Source organism: Dinoponera quadriceps, unplaced genomic scaffold (genome assembly GCF_001313825.1).
Source record: "Dinoponera quadriceps isolate SergipeBrazil2010 unplaced genomic scaffold, ASM131382v1 scaffold458, whole genome shotgun sequence".
NCBI lineage: Eukaryota > Metazoa > Arthropoda > Insecta > Hymenoptera > Formicidae > Dinoponera > Dinoponera quadriceps.
The window spans coordinates 1,051,399-1,066,941 of NW_014554796.1; the positions used below are offsets into that span (position 1 = coordinate 1,051,399).

Sequence of the window (15,543 nt, forward strand, 5' to 3'; positions counted from 1 at the left end):
TATTTATGTATCTCTATTAAATCAATCAATATACATATATATATATGTAAAACTGAAAAGATAATATTTTCGTACTTGTAATATTGTGTATATGTGTTACCTCAACGTCGTTTCAAACTAACATTTAACATTTAAATAAATGTATGGCAATGTAATTTTGCTCGATAAATGCTAAATTTATGTGTGGGCATCTTGATGCATCACTGAAAACACGACACTGACGGATGACACATTCTTAAAGGACGAATTTTTCGCATCAACCCGATATGCTTTTCCAAAGAAGAACTTTCGCGCGCATCTCGGGCGTGGCGTCGTGACGTGGAATCGTAAGAGGTGCAGGTTTCCGTGAAACAAAAGTCACGGGATCGCTCTGCTCTCGACTCTTGGATGTAAACGTCAACGTTAATAAATAGGCATTCTGTTGCTTTTCTGACGATCCGTGCGTTTTCTCTCTCTCCCGTCGAAAGTCTTATAATTCACCGGCCGGCGGAGAGCCTCGGCTCGCCTGGATACACAAAGTTCGTGATACTTCGCGTATTCCCGGACTCCTTTCGATCGTAAAGTCACAAAAACTTACACGTTTCTCGCGCTTTATCCCGAATCGAAGTTTTGATGCTACTGTGACGCTCTTAAGGATAGTTTGCGCCTACTTAGACGGCTTATAGACTAATAAAACCCTACTTTGACGATATTGATACTTTTCAACTTCTCTTTTGAATCTTTAATACCTACCGGTTGAATTTTAATCCTATCCTCGTCATCCTATTTTAACGCTAAAACAGCGAAAACGAAAATTTAAGACATCATCAGGATCAAAGTGGGGATTATATTATATTATTATTATTAATTGACCTTTTAAATCTATTTTACTGTCTTAGCTCCTACTATGTTGTAGAATTAAACATTTAGTGTAGGACCAAAATTTCGACGAGGGATTATCCACGCGATCGAAACGGCTACGAGAGAGGGAGAGAGAGGGAGAGAGAGAGAGAGAGAGAGAGCTTTCTTCTTCGCTTGTCCACGAGGACGAGATGATCGGCTAGTCCGACGGCAAAGAGAGCGTATAAGCTTCGCGACGCAAGCTTCCCAAATCCACACCCACGCGAGCTCTACGCGCGTGCTTTGGCATCGGCTTCCGGCCTTCTCTAAAGTCTCTCTCTCTCTCTCTCTCTCACGGACACTTCAAACAAACTTTACCCACGCCATCTCCGCGAATCTCCGGGAAATACGCGCGTATTCTTGATAGTAATCTAAGCATAATACAGATACCCGTCTCCCAGGTATGTATTATCGTTGCCGCTTCCGGATAAAGCGCGCTATTCCTCATCTCGACCGCTGGCGTACACACGGCGTGTAATAACGCGTACGATCGCCCGCAATTTAATTTACAGAGGCATCGTTGCGTTCCGAATTGATCAGCAGGGCGGATATTACCGTCCCGCGGAATTTCCCGAGAGACTCGCTCGCGGTGCGCAAATACGGCGTAAAGTTGCGCGTATTTTCTGTCACAGCGACCCAATTATGTATTCGTCATCGAGTGATTCACGATTCACTCGCGAAACAAAGGACGGTGATGACACTTTTTCTTTTAACGTTCTTCAAGATTGGTCGTTGCACCACGTTGCTACGTATGTAAGTCGACGGATTAAAGGCTGCAACGTTGTCTTTCGCGCTTCGCGTCAATAATGTCTGATAGAAAACTACGTCTCCTGAGAATTATTGGGAAATAAAGCTGCATCTCGCGTCTCGTATCTGCAATCCCTGTCCATATTGTTAGACGCATCTTGATTTTTTACAATTCGTTGACCTGCGAGGACCAGCTTTGTAATACGGAGTCATCTATCGATCGACTTATGGTAAGGAACTGTTATTCTATAAAAGGTATTTCTTACATCATTTCACTTAGCTGTTACGATGATCTTGAACAAGTGTGAACCCGTGCTGGCTGCATTGTTGATAATAACGAGGACAGACGTGAGTTTTGAGTGTGTGTGTCAATTGAAATTCAGTGTTATCTCGATTCCTTTGTGACGTGAAACGTTCAAATTCCTCGCTTACCAACGGAAAAATCAATTTTCGCGTGAAAAATATTTCATATTGTTTACGAAGATTATGGGTAAAACGAGTGATTCGACATCTCAGAAGATTGCAGAGGTAAAAATGCTGATTGATACCGAAATTTATTCTAATCGAATGAATATGAAACTAGCAGCTTTTCTCCTCCGCCTAGCCCGATTTCTATTAAAAAATCAAAGCGCGTCTAATAATGCGGCCACGGATTACAATAGGAAAATGTGTCTCCTGAGAATGACTAGAAAACAAATTGTTCTTTTCGACATGGGAATGTGTGGCAGGTTTCATCGGAATAGGGTGTTGTCGAATGTATCGAAGAGGTTGTCAACCTCTTTTCCGCGATTTCATTGCCCGTCGTGTTGCTTCGGGTGTCGTTTGCGACTGTCAAATTATCGTGCGGGTCCTGACGGTTCATCAGTTTGCGTGTTAAATCGGGTAAAAATTGCAATATTAAAGAAGCCGACGAAGATAGAAATAGGTTTTCAGTTTGACGGAGAATTTGAATCCGACCAGCTGGTTTAACCGCACGAATTGAGATTCCTTTCAGCGTATAATAATCATTCGCTAAATAGCGCGCGTTCGTCGAGAGATCTAATTCGGTGAGAAATTCGTGGCTCTCCGAAAGCGGAGAAATGAAAAATGATCGTCGTGACACATACGTGACGTCAACGATCTTTCTCACGAAAGATCGATGCGTCACGCATGGTGGCGAATGTCTTATGCTCTAGAAAGGTATGGCACACACGTGGTGTGCCATACCTTTGCGGACTATTACGTCGGTCTGCCTACATTTCAGTCCACGTTTGGCACGTACGCACGCACGTAATATATACGATGCTCGATCGCACACCGTAATAAACGCGACACCAATCCATACGATATCCGATCTAATCAGCTCAGTCTAATAGGCGTGTCGATTTTTCGGCCATTATCACGAGTTTCGCGAGAAACGCGAACTCGCGAGTCCTTCAGAATCGCCGATACAAATGAACACGTGCGTCTCGTCACGTATTCCCGCGCGGTTTCAGCGCTAATTAGCAATTATCGGCGCATCTCATGCGTAGCGAAACCTCATATTATTTCTCCCGCTCTTTTCTCCCCTAACAAGCGTCTCCCGCGATCTACGCGATATCGGAACCCGAGGAGAAAAATGTTAGGAAGAAACTAGTCACTGAACGGAAACTGGACAGTTTTTAGCTGGCTTCAATTAATTAGACAATAACTGTTCGGAAACTGATCGAAAAATACCGACTATTGTTTTTTGGCCGATTGCTTGCCGTAAATTATTCGGAAAAAATAATAAGTTAATAGTAGACAGTTTCAGTTTCCAGCAAAAAAAACTCTGAAAATTCTGGCTAATGTTTCTCGGCCAGAAACTGAGCAAAATAATGAACAACTGAAATGGTAAAGAGATGAAATGTTCAAAATCTGATTAGGAACTGATCGGAAACCGGCTAGTTTTACTATCCAATTACCGTCGAAGCAAAAATCTCCCAAACTTGTAAGTTTTTGCCGGTAAAACTGATCAGAAACTGGCTAGTTAGAAGATTACCGGCAAGTTGCCGGTTAGAAACTAGTTTCATTCCTACTTGGGAACTCCGCGTAACGTCTCGCAGTGCGTTTCAGACGTACCTCGGATTCGACGATCATCGGACGCAAAAATAACAAAGGAAAATAGATCGGGCTACGTGCAAGCTGGAATGACGAGAGAAAGAGAAAGAGAGAGAGAGAGAGAGGGGAAGAGAGAGGGGAGAGGAGGTTCCACTTCGAGGAAATCTCTTCTTCCGCGAAATCTGAAATTCGCCGACGTAGAGCGGAAAAGTTTCCAACGCGTGATCCTCTTCGGGGTAAACTCTTCGGTTCCGTCGCGAAACGCGGCGGTCGGGGCGACAGCTTCTCTCCTCGTGTCTCGTCTTCTCATTTTCGTTCGTCTCGGATCCAAATTTACCGGCGGTCTCATCGCCGGACTCCAGGAAGCGGGCTCGCGGATAATTCTAAGCGCGCTCGCGCTTGATCAACGTCAACGAAATGTGTGGAAATTCAGGTCGATCATTATCGGTACGAAACGAGAGGGGAACATTCTTTTCCCCGCGTTCTTTCTCCCATTTCCCACCACTCGACTAACGCGATGGTCGATAAAATGACTCTGCCGCTTTTTATTATCGTGATAACTTCGCTAATCTGACATATGTCAACCGGCGCGCCCGGACGACCGGACGATGTTTATTCCGTTCAAGTCGAGATTTTGGCCCCATGTTTAATCTTTAATTTTACAACAGCAGGAGCTAAGATAACATAATTTTAATAATATGATATGCCTCCTTTAACCTGATTTTAACCCTGATGATGTGTGAAATTTTTGTTTTCATTGTTCTCGCGTAAAAACAAGTTGTTCAAGTAGTATTGGAATTAAATGCGTAGAATGAAAAGTCGAAGGGAGAAGTTAACGAGTGTCAGTATCGTTAAAGTAGGATTTTTACTAGTCTATAAGTTATCTGAGTGGGCGCAAACTATCATTAAGGACATCAAAGTAGCATCGAAATTTCGACTCGGGTGTATCGATGATCCTCACACCGAATTATCGAGTATTCCGCCGGGAGGATCAATCACAACGACGAGGACGACGACGATGTAGCTCGGCTGAGAACATCTTTTCCACGAGCAATCATCTCCTGCCTGCAATTCGCGCGCCGCCGACAAATTTCCCGCTAATGGAAATGACCTTTGAGAAGCCGCTCGTAGATACGCCGCGTGTGACCTTCATTTCGATACGCAATACGCGGTTCAGGTGAAGCGACGCTTCTTCATCGCGGCTTCTGCGGATTCGTCGTCCTACGACTTCTCGACATTCGTCCAATGTGAGCTCGATATTGACAGAAAAATTTATTTACAATCTGCGATAAAGTGTCTTGACTCGCGCGTGATCAGACTCGTGATGGAAATTCCTGCCGTTGCTGGAATTTTGACGAATTCTAGCATACCCGTTGCACCAATGCAGCTCATACGAAGAATAATTTTATCTAAGTAATTTTCCTTTCTCGTTGTTTGTGTCGTAGATAAGATTGCGAGATGGTAAGAGCACGCGACGATGAGCCAATTTTAATTAACTCAGGCTACGGTCACAATGAGATAAACATTCTTGGTACTTGCAATTTGCATAACTGCATAGGTGAAAGAATTGTAGCCGAGGGAACTATTTTTCTACACAGAGAAAAGTGAATAGAATCAAGTAAACGTAATAACTTGTGTTTCTCAGCTTCATAAATCTATAATAAATATTTATATATAATAAATATTTAATTTATATTTGAATGGCTTGCAATATAAATACTTAGTTAAACGCACGTAATATCTTAATTTATAAATGACTTACTAAATAAGTACAAAATGAGTCTAAATTGATAAAAGCATTTGCTAGAATTATATGATAGCTACTTTCCATCCAAGAAACCGTAATGGTTTCTAATTTCGATTTTTCCACCCAGTAAATATTCTCTAAAAATAAATTCTAATATTCTCAATATTATGAGTTTAATATCTGTCGTTATTGTTTTAACATATATAAGTAAATGTCTATTTATACGAAGGAAATATTATATATAGTCAATTATATTTCTACTTCGATTAAATAAATATTACTCGAGCGGCAGCATTTTTTCTCCAATGTAACAATGTACCTGCACGTTGCTACAACTATATTTGGGAGGTTTAAATCAGAAGAAATAGTTGAGGCCAAAAACGACTATAAATTTCGGTGGTTTCCTTCTCTCAAGTGTAGTATTTAACGCAGGTATTAGCCCCTTGACATACAATGACTTGTCTGACTCGTAATTCATTTCATGGGCCACTGTAGACTTTGACGAGTCTGACTCGTCAAGCGCTTTTTTCGGCGGACGCCGTGCAGTTTACAATTAGATATTTGCTTCACTCGTGCGTCGATTCTCGTTTGTTTATGACGTTCGAGATGGCCCAAGAACAAAAAAGCATTATATTGCAGAATATTGCAGAAGACATGCTATATAATTTGTCTTTTCCTAACTATTCAAAGCGTGACAGACCCTCGCAAAATGAATGCCCGACTCGGCTACAGGCCAAACGTTGGGCACATTTCCCGGAACCTATTCCCTCGACTGATAAAAAGAAATTATCTGATAACAGTATGGAATATTTCCAAACATTTTGGAACATGTAAAGGAACTAAACATTTTTTGCACTGCCACGTTGTTTCACTTCTTATGTTGTTTTTTACGCACACGCGGCATCTCTTTGTAGATAATTTCTTTTTATCAGTCGAGGGAATAGGTTCCGGGAAATGTGCCCAACGTTTGGCCTGTAGCCGAGTCGGGCATTCATTTTGCGAGGGTCTGTCACGCTTTGAATAGTTAGGAAAAGACAAATTATATAGCATGTCTTCTGCAATATTCTGCAATATAATGCTTTTTTGTTCTTGGGCCATCTCGAACGTCATAAACAAACGAGAATCGACGCACGAGTGAAGCAAATATCTAATTGTAAACTGCACGGCGTCCGCCGAAAAAAGCGCTTGACGAGTCAGACTCGTCAAAGTCTACAGTGGCCCATGAAATGAACGTTAACATCAATGTTAACAAAGAACACCTAAATAACATTAAAAAATAATAATTTAACAGTTCTGTACAGTATGGAATATTTCGAAACATTTTGGAACATGCAAAGGAACAAAACATTTTTTGCACTGCCACGTTGTTCAGATCAATCTGATCAGATCAATCTGATTAATAAAAATCCAAATTTCAAAATAAAATATACTCTTTCTCAGCTTTCACGTAACTGTTCAGTTGAGCGAAATTAAATAGTATTTTTTGGTCGCATTAAGTTCCATTTAATTTGTATGTCAAGGGGTTAACACCTTGCCGGCCGATCGGGTGGATTTTCCCTCGATGACCGCCGATCGACCGATCAACCTGAACTCTCGACGATTCCGGGGGGCACTTTTGAGATTTACTTTCAGATTTTATTACGCTGACAACTCCTGTGTCGCAAGAATGATCCAAATTCAGGCTGAGACGTGTCACTGTGTACTATTTACGAAACGAATGCTCTCCGAAGCCCGTGCGACTCGCGCGTTGTTTCGAACCGCCTTTTCAGACTTACCTGTTCGTCTCAGGAGGAGCGGCCGAGTAATGCGACTATCAAGTGGTACTTGCGCTTCCACACGCACCAGTTCCCGATCGCATGTGTTGCTCCAATTCAAGCTCCCCACCGCTGGTCGTCTTCGCGTCGTACGCACACGCTGAAGCGGAGCGAAGAGAAACATATTGACACGCGCAAAAGAGAGAGAAAGAGAAAGAAACTTCGAGCAGAGAGAGGCACGGGAAGTGGTAATCGAATCGAACAGAGACAGTGAGTGAGTGAGAGAGAGAGAGAGAGGGAGAGAAACCGACACACGGAGCGGCGCCGCCGAGATAAAAGCCTGGCCGCCACGATTCAGACACGTAGACCACGTTTAGCAGTCGGACGGCTTGGCAGCAGCCAGAGCCGCTCTCAGGCAGACGTCCTCGAAGTGTGTGGTGATCAGTGTCGGTGAATCAGAAAGTGCTCATCCGTGACTGTCGGCGACTTTTCACTCGGTTCTCAACGCCAAGTCGACGAACCCACGAGAGAAAGAGCTATCTGTCTGTCTCTCTCCGGGAGTCTGGAATTGCAGCAGTTCGTCAATGATCCGTGACACGCACGATACACACAGTCGACGTCTACTACTACGTGAAAGAGCCCAGGTCGGGATCGCTCTCGAGGGAGATTCCCGTCGGGGACTTGGAGATTGGAGCAACACGCCGATAACCTGTGACAGCTCGTTCGTCGTGAAAGTCGGTGTGACACATTCGCGCGGTTCTCGCCTCCGGCGCGGAAAAGCGCTCGGCGCTCGATTTTCCGCGGGGACGACGGGTCGTCTTCGTGTTGCGACCGTTGGATACCCGGTGAACTCTCGGCAAGGCCGCACGATGGGGCGACAGGCGAACGGCGAAGTGGAGACTAGCAACGTGGAGGAGTCCTCCAGGTACTTCAGCTACCTGAGGACTCTGGCGGATCTCACGGCTATAGCCAGCATCATGGCGGTGCAGGTAATTGGAGGATTTTCCATTTTCCGACGCGAATCTCGACGCGTTTCAATCGATACCTCCTCCGAGACGGCGGATCGATATTGCATGTGGAGGACATTAATTCGGAGGGATGGAATATTTTACTTATCTTGTCGGATAAATAAATATACAGGTTGTCTTTGTACACGTAGGAAAATACGTACACCGCATATGAGTAAATGTTACTTGTTTCAAATATTTCCTAAGTTTATATTAGCATCAGATTGATCGGAGATTTATTCTGAATTCTAATAAGTTTAGTACTTCAATCGGGAATGTTAAATTAAAACAAAAATCGGGTTATTTGTATGAACTAACTGAGCCCAACTTTTCTTCGATAAAGTTTTATGGTATTCTTTAAAAGTGAGAATAAATTCTTCTTTTGAATTATCAAGAAATATTATTAGAAAAAAATATTCTTATTGAAAATAACCATTATTTAAAAGGAGGAAAGTAAATTGAATAATCGCTTTTTCAGCAATATTTTTCTGTGTATGTACTGTTCGGTATTTTATCCTCAGAAGTTGACTTTTGAGATTATTTTATGAAGACTAGATCATCGCAGACATCGTGCGCGTTATCTAGCTAATTATGTGGAAAAAAGATCTCAGTTTATGTAGCTAAATAAACACCAGACCAAATTTCGTCGGCGAGTAAATGATATCTCTGTTACTATCGAAACGCGATGACAGTCGCATCAAGATTGGAATTTCGAGGCAGCCAGTCAGCATCGCGGATTAGAGGCTTCAACGTTTCGATACATTGAGAGAAAATATAGTTACTTTCGGCCTCAACCATACCTTTCCCATAGTTTTAACCACAAAAATAGTAATATAAGATTATTATCACTGGCACGAGGGCAACACTTACTAGAAAAATAGCTCCCCTCACTATAATTCTTATAATGATTATATAATTCACTATAATTATTATACATCATTACATGATTATATAATTTCTTATAATTCACTGTAATAATTATAGTTATAAACAATATTGTTCTCCTAATTACAATTTTTATAATATATCGCTGTACGATTATATAATTTACTATAATTCATTATAATTATTATCGTTACGAACGCAGAATATTTTTTCTCCGCGTACATTCGAGATGTTTGATAACACACGCCTTTTTCCAAGAGAAGAAGGAAAAATAAATATGTACTCGTGTGAGCTTTTCTCCATAGAACGACCTCGGAAATCAACTCTTGAAATGTTAGACAGTATTTAAGAGACACCCTGTATATTCGTTTATCTGCCACGACAGTATAAAATTCGCTGTCCCTCTGAGTGATTTTTCTCCGGACGGAGCTCGGCCGCGTCGGCTCTCGCGTTCTGCTGGATTCTGGAGAACGTGGAGGCCGACACCGCCGCGTCTCTTCTGTAGCGCACAGGTCGCTCCATTTAGCATCGTCGCCTGAAATACCTCCGTTTCTCACGGGGCTAATAGCACTCCGGGGCAAGATCATTCCGTTCGAGAGTGCGCATAATCATAACAAGCGTCCCTCCAAACTGAATAATCTCGTCCCCGAGCGTTTCCTTCTATTCTTGGAAGGCACTGTAGGCGGTGAAGACAAACGGATGCCAGCGTAAGGCAGCGCTGCGAAACCGGACTGATGGCAATGAAATAATGATTCCGCCAATTTCAATGGGTCGTATCGGATAGCCGGGCGGGATTAATCGAGCCGAATCCGCGAAACAATTGGAAATGAAGGCGCAATATGCCGGTGGCGTCTGGGTTATCTGTGACATTCGATTTTATCGGAGCGACCCTCGAGAGATCAGCGGTACCATCTGCCGTATTTAATTCCGGCGAATGAAAGCACGACGATGGGATTTCGAAAAACGATCGATTGATCTCTCGCTCGCTCGAGGACATTTTATTACCGGCTATCGTCCCGTCACAATCGGCGCCGATGGGGGTCGGAGGGTGGAAGCGTTTTTGGTAACGCGCTCCATTATTTTCCTCGGCGACCCGAATTCCAAATTGCCGGGCAATTATAAGATCGGCGCGCTTCTCTCTCTCTCTCTCTCTCTAGTCGTGATAGCAGGTACATACACATACACACATACACATATACCAAACACTCCACGTCGTCCAATTTTAGACGGCGCGACGATCGATCGGTTTAATTTTAGACCTCGTTATCGATCGTCACGTGTCTTAGGCTTTATTAGTAATTGTTTTCATCGCCGATCGATGCTATCGGCTGATCGACACGAGAGGGTTTTCTGCGAAACACGGATATTCGCGAAAGCTCTTCAGACGCCCGATGAAAGCACGGCTGGATTGCAAGGAAAACACAGAAGCTTATCTCGATCTACGCATATGAGTGTCGGCCAAAGATCGATCGATCGATCGATCGATCGCGTGTCGTTTCCCAGGATCCGGCCTCGTGTATCGCGTAACCAGCGTCGAGTGCGCCTCGTAAACACGACGATTGCGTCATCCCTCGACAATAAAGTTCATCGACTGTTCCTCTCGCTTGATTCGCGGAATACAACCGTTTGATTACCCGAGTCGAAATTTCAGTTCTCAGTTCTAATCAAGTCTTCCAAGGTCTTCCATCGGGCTCCCTTTAATATTACAAGTGGGAAGTTATTTCCGTTTTTTCTACTCGGAGACTTAATTTAAAATTTCCCCCGGGAAGTCCAAATTCGAAATTCGAGACAATTTTTAGTTTCGTAGGGATTTGTAGGGATTTTAGATATTATATGATAAATTGTAACGTGTAGCGATTGCAATACTAAATATGCACAGTGTATGAATTTGTTTAGAGATTTTCTCACATTAGATGTTTATTTCTTACATTTGTTCGTTACAAACAGGTAAGAATATACGTGACGGTTTAAATCTGAAAATTTGATCAAAGTTAAAATTGAAGTAAAGCGATATAAATACACACCTACATAAGATTTAAAAACAATAAGAAGGCACAGGTGTGCAGGCACCGTCAAGTACAAGAACGATGTTGTAATCTTTTTCTCAATCTTTAGATCCGTTAATGTTCCAAATATCATCACTTTGTAGAAAACGTGACCAGCCAATTGGTTGGTTCTTTCCGAGCGTAGTCGCACGCTCCAAGTGCACTGACCAAATTTTTGCCACCTGTGCTCGAAATTTCTATATTAAGACTCTGACTTAAAGTGGGGCTAAAACTTCTATTCGGGCGGCTATATATAACTGAGGGAATTATAGTCAATCGGGAGAACTGTTTTTCCAGTAAATGTTTTCGAAATTGCCTCCCCTCCATCTTACCTTAAAGTATTCCGGGAAGCCGATAAACAAATCCCCCACGATAGTCCAGACTCTGTATTCCAGGAATACTAGCTGCGGAGAGAAGGATGCGGACGCGTGTCTGCGACGGACACGCGAACGCGAAATACTGCGCGAGCGCGTTTATCCGGCCGAACCGATGGAGATTACCTTATCGTCCGATCCCGAGACCCGAGATACGATGGATAAAGACGTATTGCGGGGGTCAAGCAATCACCGAGCTCAATTAATCGGCTCGCGCGCGCACGCTGCCGATTAATAACAAGAGAGACCGTACATTCGTCGCGGAACCGCGGAGTTTCGTTCAGCGGGAACGCATTCGTCGTCGAGACGCGCGTTCCTACGACTTGGTTCCCCCCCTCTCTCTCTCTCTCTCTCTCTCGCGTTCTATATTTACGAGCACCGGATAAAAATGAACGATATTAAAGTGTCCGAACGCATTTCGTCGTGTACCGTGAAACGAGTCGCGCGCGAAATCGTAGGTCGATCGAGCATTGCAATAAAAATATGCCGGAAGAAGCTGGATGATACGCGTCAGGTGACGAAGAGCGATGCCCGACCGCGCACGGTCATGGCCTTTTGCGACATTTCAATTAAAGTTCATTGATAATTATGGCAGAAAGGTGAATCCTGAAAGTAGACGCGTAATGACGCGTTATCCCATGACATTAGCCCGGCTCTGTCCGCCTGGATCGCGCGCAAATCGGGGCGGATTTCTCGCGTCTGCGGCTATTTTTTTGTCCTTTTTTTTCGTTTTTTTTCTTCTTCTTGGCGTCACGTACCGACATATTGGTGTCGTGATACTAGTAAGAATGAATCACAGTGGTGCTCGTGAAAACGTCGGAGCGTTAGAGTCTCCCTGTGAGACGGAGCAATCGAGAAGATAATCGTAAGATAATCGTAAGATAGTCGAATCGAATTTTATCACTCATCCTCTCATTTCGGCCTGTCGTCGGCGTGATTTAATTGCGAATCGCAGCCGAATGATCCTCCTGCGCATCCACTTGACACGGTTGAGTAGTGGCGATGTGTTTTTCTCTAACCCACGTCTGTGTACTTTCATGAAGCAATTCTTGTGATTTCTTGAGTCGAAATTTTGATGCCACGCTTTGGCGCTTTCAAGGATAGTTTCCCACTTAGATGACCTGTGGACTAGTTGAAACTTATTTCAACGATATTGCATGTGTTAACTTCTCTCTTTAATTTTACAGATTTAATTGTAATGCTATTATAAAACAAGTGAGAGAAATATGCAATGTTTGTTACTATAAACGTCATAGCGAGAGGATTGTAGTTATGAGAATCATTTTTTTAATAAGTGTTACTACAGTGTTAATGATAATAATTCTACATGCAAACCATGAAGAGGATATAGTTAGGGCCTGAAATAACTATGATTTCCCTCGGTGAATCTGTTTTAACGTTAAAATGCGGAAACGGAAATTCAAGAAACACTGAGAGAGAAATTTTAGTTATTTTCTACCTCATCATATCTTTCTTATGGTTTTAAGCATAAAAATAATAATAGTAATGTGCATGTAAAGTTATTATTACTGATATTATAGTAACACTTATTAGAAAAATGGTTCCCCTGACTATAATTTTTTCACTATGATGATTATAGTTAAATATTATTTCTCAGTACATCGTCGTGATCAAAGTAGGAGTAAATTATATTTTTATTTTAGAGTCGAAATTTTGAATCTATTTTGCTACCTTAGTTCCTATGTCACAGAATATCAACATAATATCAACATAAGAATATCAACATAATATATTTGAGCCGAAATGTCTACACTTTGACGTTCTTAAAGATAATTTGCGCCTACTTAGATGGCCCGTAGACTAATAAAAACCTATTTTGACGATACCGATACTTATTAACTTCTTGAACCTTCAGTTCCACAGATTTCATTTTCATGCTCCTGTAAAACAACCTATTTTAACGCTAAAACAACGTAATAGAAATTTCAGACAATATTATGGCCAGAATAGGAATAACTTATATTATTAGAATCGAAATTGAACTTATTTTGTTACCTTGGCTGCTACAGTGTTGTAGAACTCAAGGTTCAACATAAGGCTGTAATTTCCACTCTGCATGTCCGAAACACACTCGAGCGGCGATAATGTGTTTCCCTAGTCTGCCCGTGTATTTTCAGCGAATAGCGCTGAACTTTCCGCGGCAACTCTCGCTCGTTCTCGCGAGATCTCGACGTCCGACGAACCGCCGACGAGCTGCCGCGTGCCGGCGGCTTCCCAATGCCTCCCATCGTTTACAGACGCGCGTTCGTTCACAATTAGAACCGAATTTCCGCCGAAATTCGTCGCGTCCGTAGGATCCTACGCGATGCGTAAATGCGTTAATTTATTACCCGCGAACGCACGTTGTATTATTTATCGTTAGATTTCTCCGCTGACCTACTTAGCCTTTCGAAATCCTCTTTATCTTTATGGTCCTACGCCGTGCGCGTAACGGAAGCGCCGTGTCTTCAACAAACAAGCGAAATGCCACGCTCCAACCTGAATCGAAATTTTCATGCCACTTTGGCGCTCGTAAAGCTGGCTTGTTGCTATCTATCGACTATTTATAGGTGGCCTAGAGATTAATGAAAACATATGACCTTTACGCGATAGTACACCTTCTCTCTCTCTCTCCTCCTACTCCTCTTTCGTGAATTTTTAATTGTACGCATTTAATTTCAATACTATCTTGATGCTAAATAAATACTCTCGATATTTCGATAATTAAATTCATACGAGTATTCAAGACAATTTTGACGCTAAAAACAGCGCAAACGGAAATTCCAGGTATCGCCGTGGTCGAAGGTTGGAGTTACATCATTAGGACTGAATCTACACCGAGAAAGAGATTCCTTCAGATTCAATCAATTTTATCGCATCCACAACAAATTTCATCATCGGCACGCTCCGAAGAAAACTAACGTTTCGCTTAATAAGTACGATTGTACAGACTTTCCAACGAAAATATGCACCTTTATCTCAAATAAAAAATTCGTTCGAAACGAAAGATAATTTTCCTACAAAGAAATTGTTTGTTTCGTTTCATACATTTATTGCAATCAAATAATATGCCACCTGGTTGAGAGATATCACCTCAAATAATAGCGTTCTCTTTCTTATACAAATAGAGTTTCTTCGAATGAGACAACATTTTTACTCGAACGAATAACAATATTTCGCGTATGTTGTTTCTGTGAAACCAATTTTCGCCGAGCAAATAGAAACGCTCAATCCGCAGGAACCTTTTTCTCTGTGCTCTTCCACCTTACCCCCCTGTATTAAATTAAAGATTCAACACGCAGGGCTAAGTTTCGGGAACTCGTGACGGTCGGGATTCTTTGCTCCCTGTCGCGACAGTCGAATTAAGAAGGAGCGGCGAAAGTGGTGGGACGATAAAATGGTCGGAAAAATCTCGTCGCGCCGACGGATGGGTTAATCGGCGGTGTTATGCCGCGTGGTGAATTCGATAATACAGGTCGTTACTCCATCCCGCGCGAAGGTGCGCTCGCTCGCGGCATGTATGTTTGCGCACGGACACGCGTTTATCCGCACGCGTGCAAAGAGGATACGCAGATAGGCGGCGAGATACGCTGATAAGACCGGCAGACAATGGGACCGGCATTGTTTAAATTCCCCAGCGGGGGAGTGCGCGATTCCCTCTGCCTCCTCCCCCCTCCCCCTGCCCTTCCCTTTACGACCCTACGTGGAAACAGATTCGCGCAAATATCGTAAATCCGTGCCGAGATGAGGGTCGAGAGTCGCGAGAGGTGAAGGTTCTTCTACCGTCGAGGAGGATCCACCGGTTGCCCCGGGAGACACCTGGAACTCCTGGAAACTCTTCGTCTCTTTCTTCATCTTCCTTTCTCCCTCGCTAACGAGAGAGCGCTTCGTCTTTCTCGCTCTCTTCTCTTCCGAATCTCGGAATTTGCCGTTAGCTTCTGAAAGCAAGAGCCTTATCCGTTATCCACCTCTCCGTGAGAATCGTAAATCATCTGTCGGTGTCGCAGCGACTAATGTACGCCCGAAGCCGATTTTGCGAAGAGAGAG

At 43.0% G+C, this 15,543-nt stretch overlaps 1 protein-coding gene across 10 annotated transcripts in view; it reads left to right on the forward strand.

Moving 5' to 3' along the window:
* LOC106741891 (cAMP-specific 3',5'-cyclic phosphodiesterase) overlaps positions 1-15,543 on the forward strand; it is a 496,301-nt gene that overhangs the window by 466,108 nt on the left and 14,650 nt on the right. Inside the window, exon 1 of one of the 10 annotated variants that reach the window (XM_014614305.1) lies at positions 7,994-8,174. The exons of the other annotated variants lie outside the window; for them this stretch is intronic. Coding sequence (XP_014469791.1) covers positions 8,055-8,174 — 120 coding nt within the window. The 5' untranslated portion in view covers positions 7,994-8,054. Of the gene's footprint in view, positions 1-7,993; positions 8,175-15,543 lie in introns of those variants that run through there. 10 annotated transcript variants of the gene reach the window in all.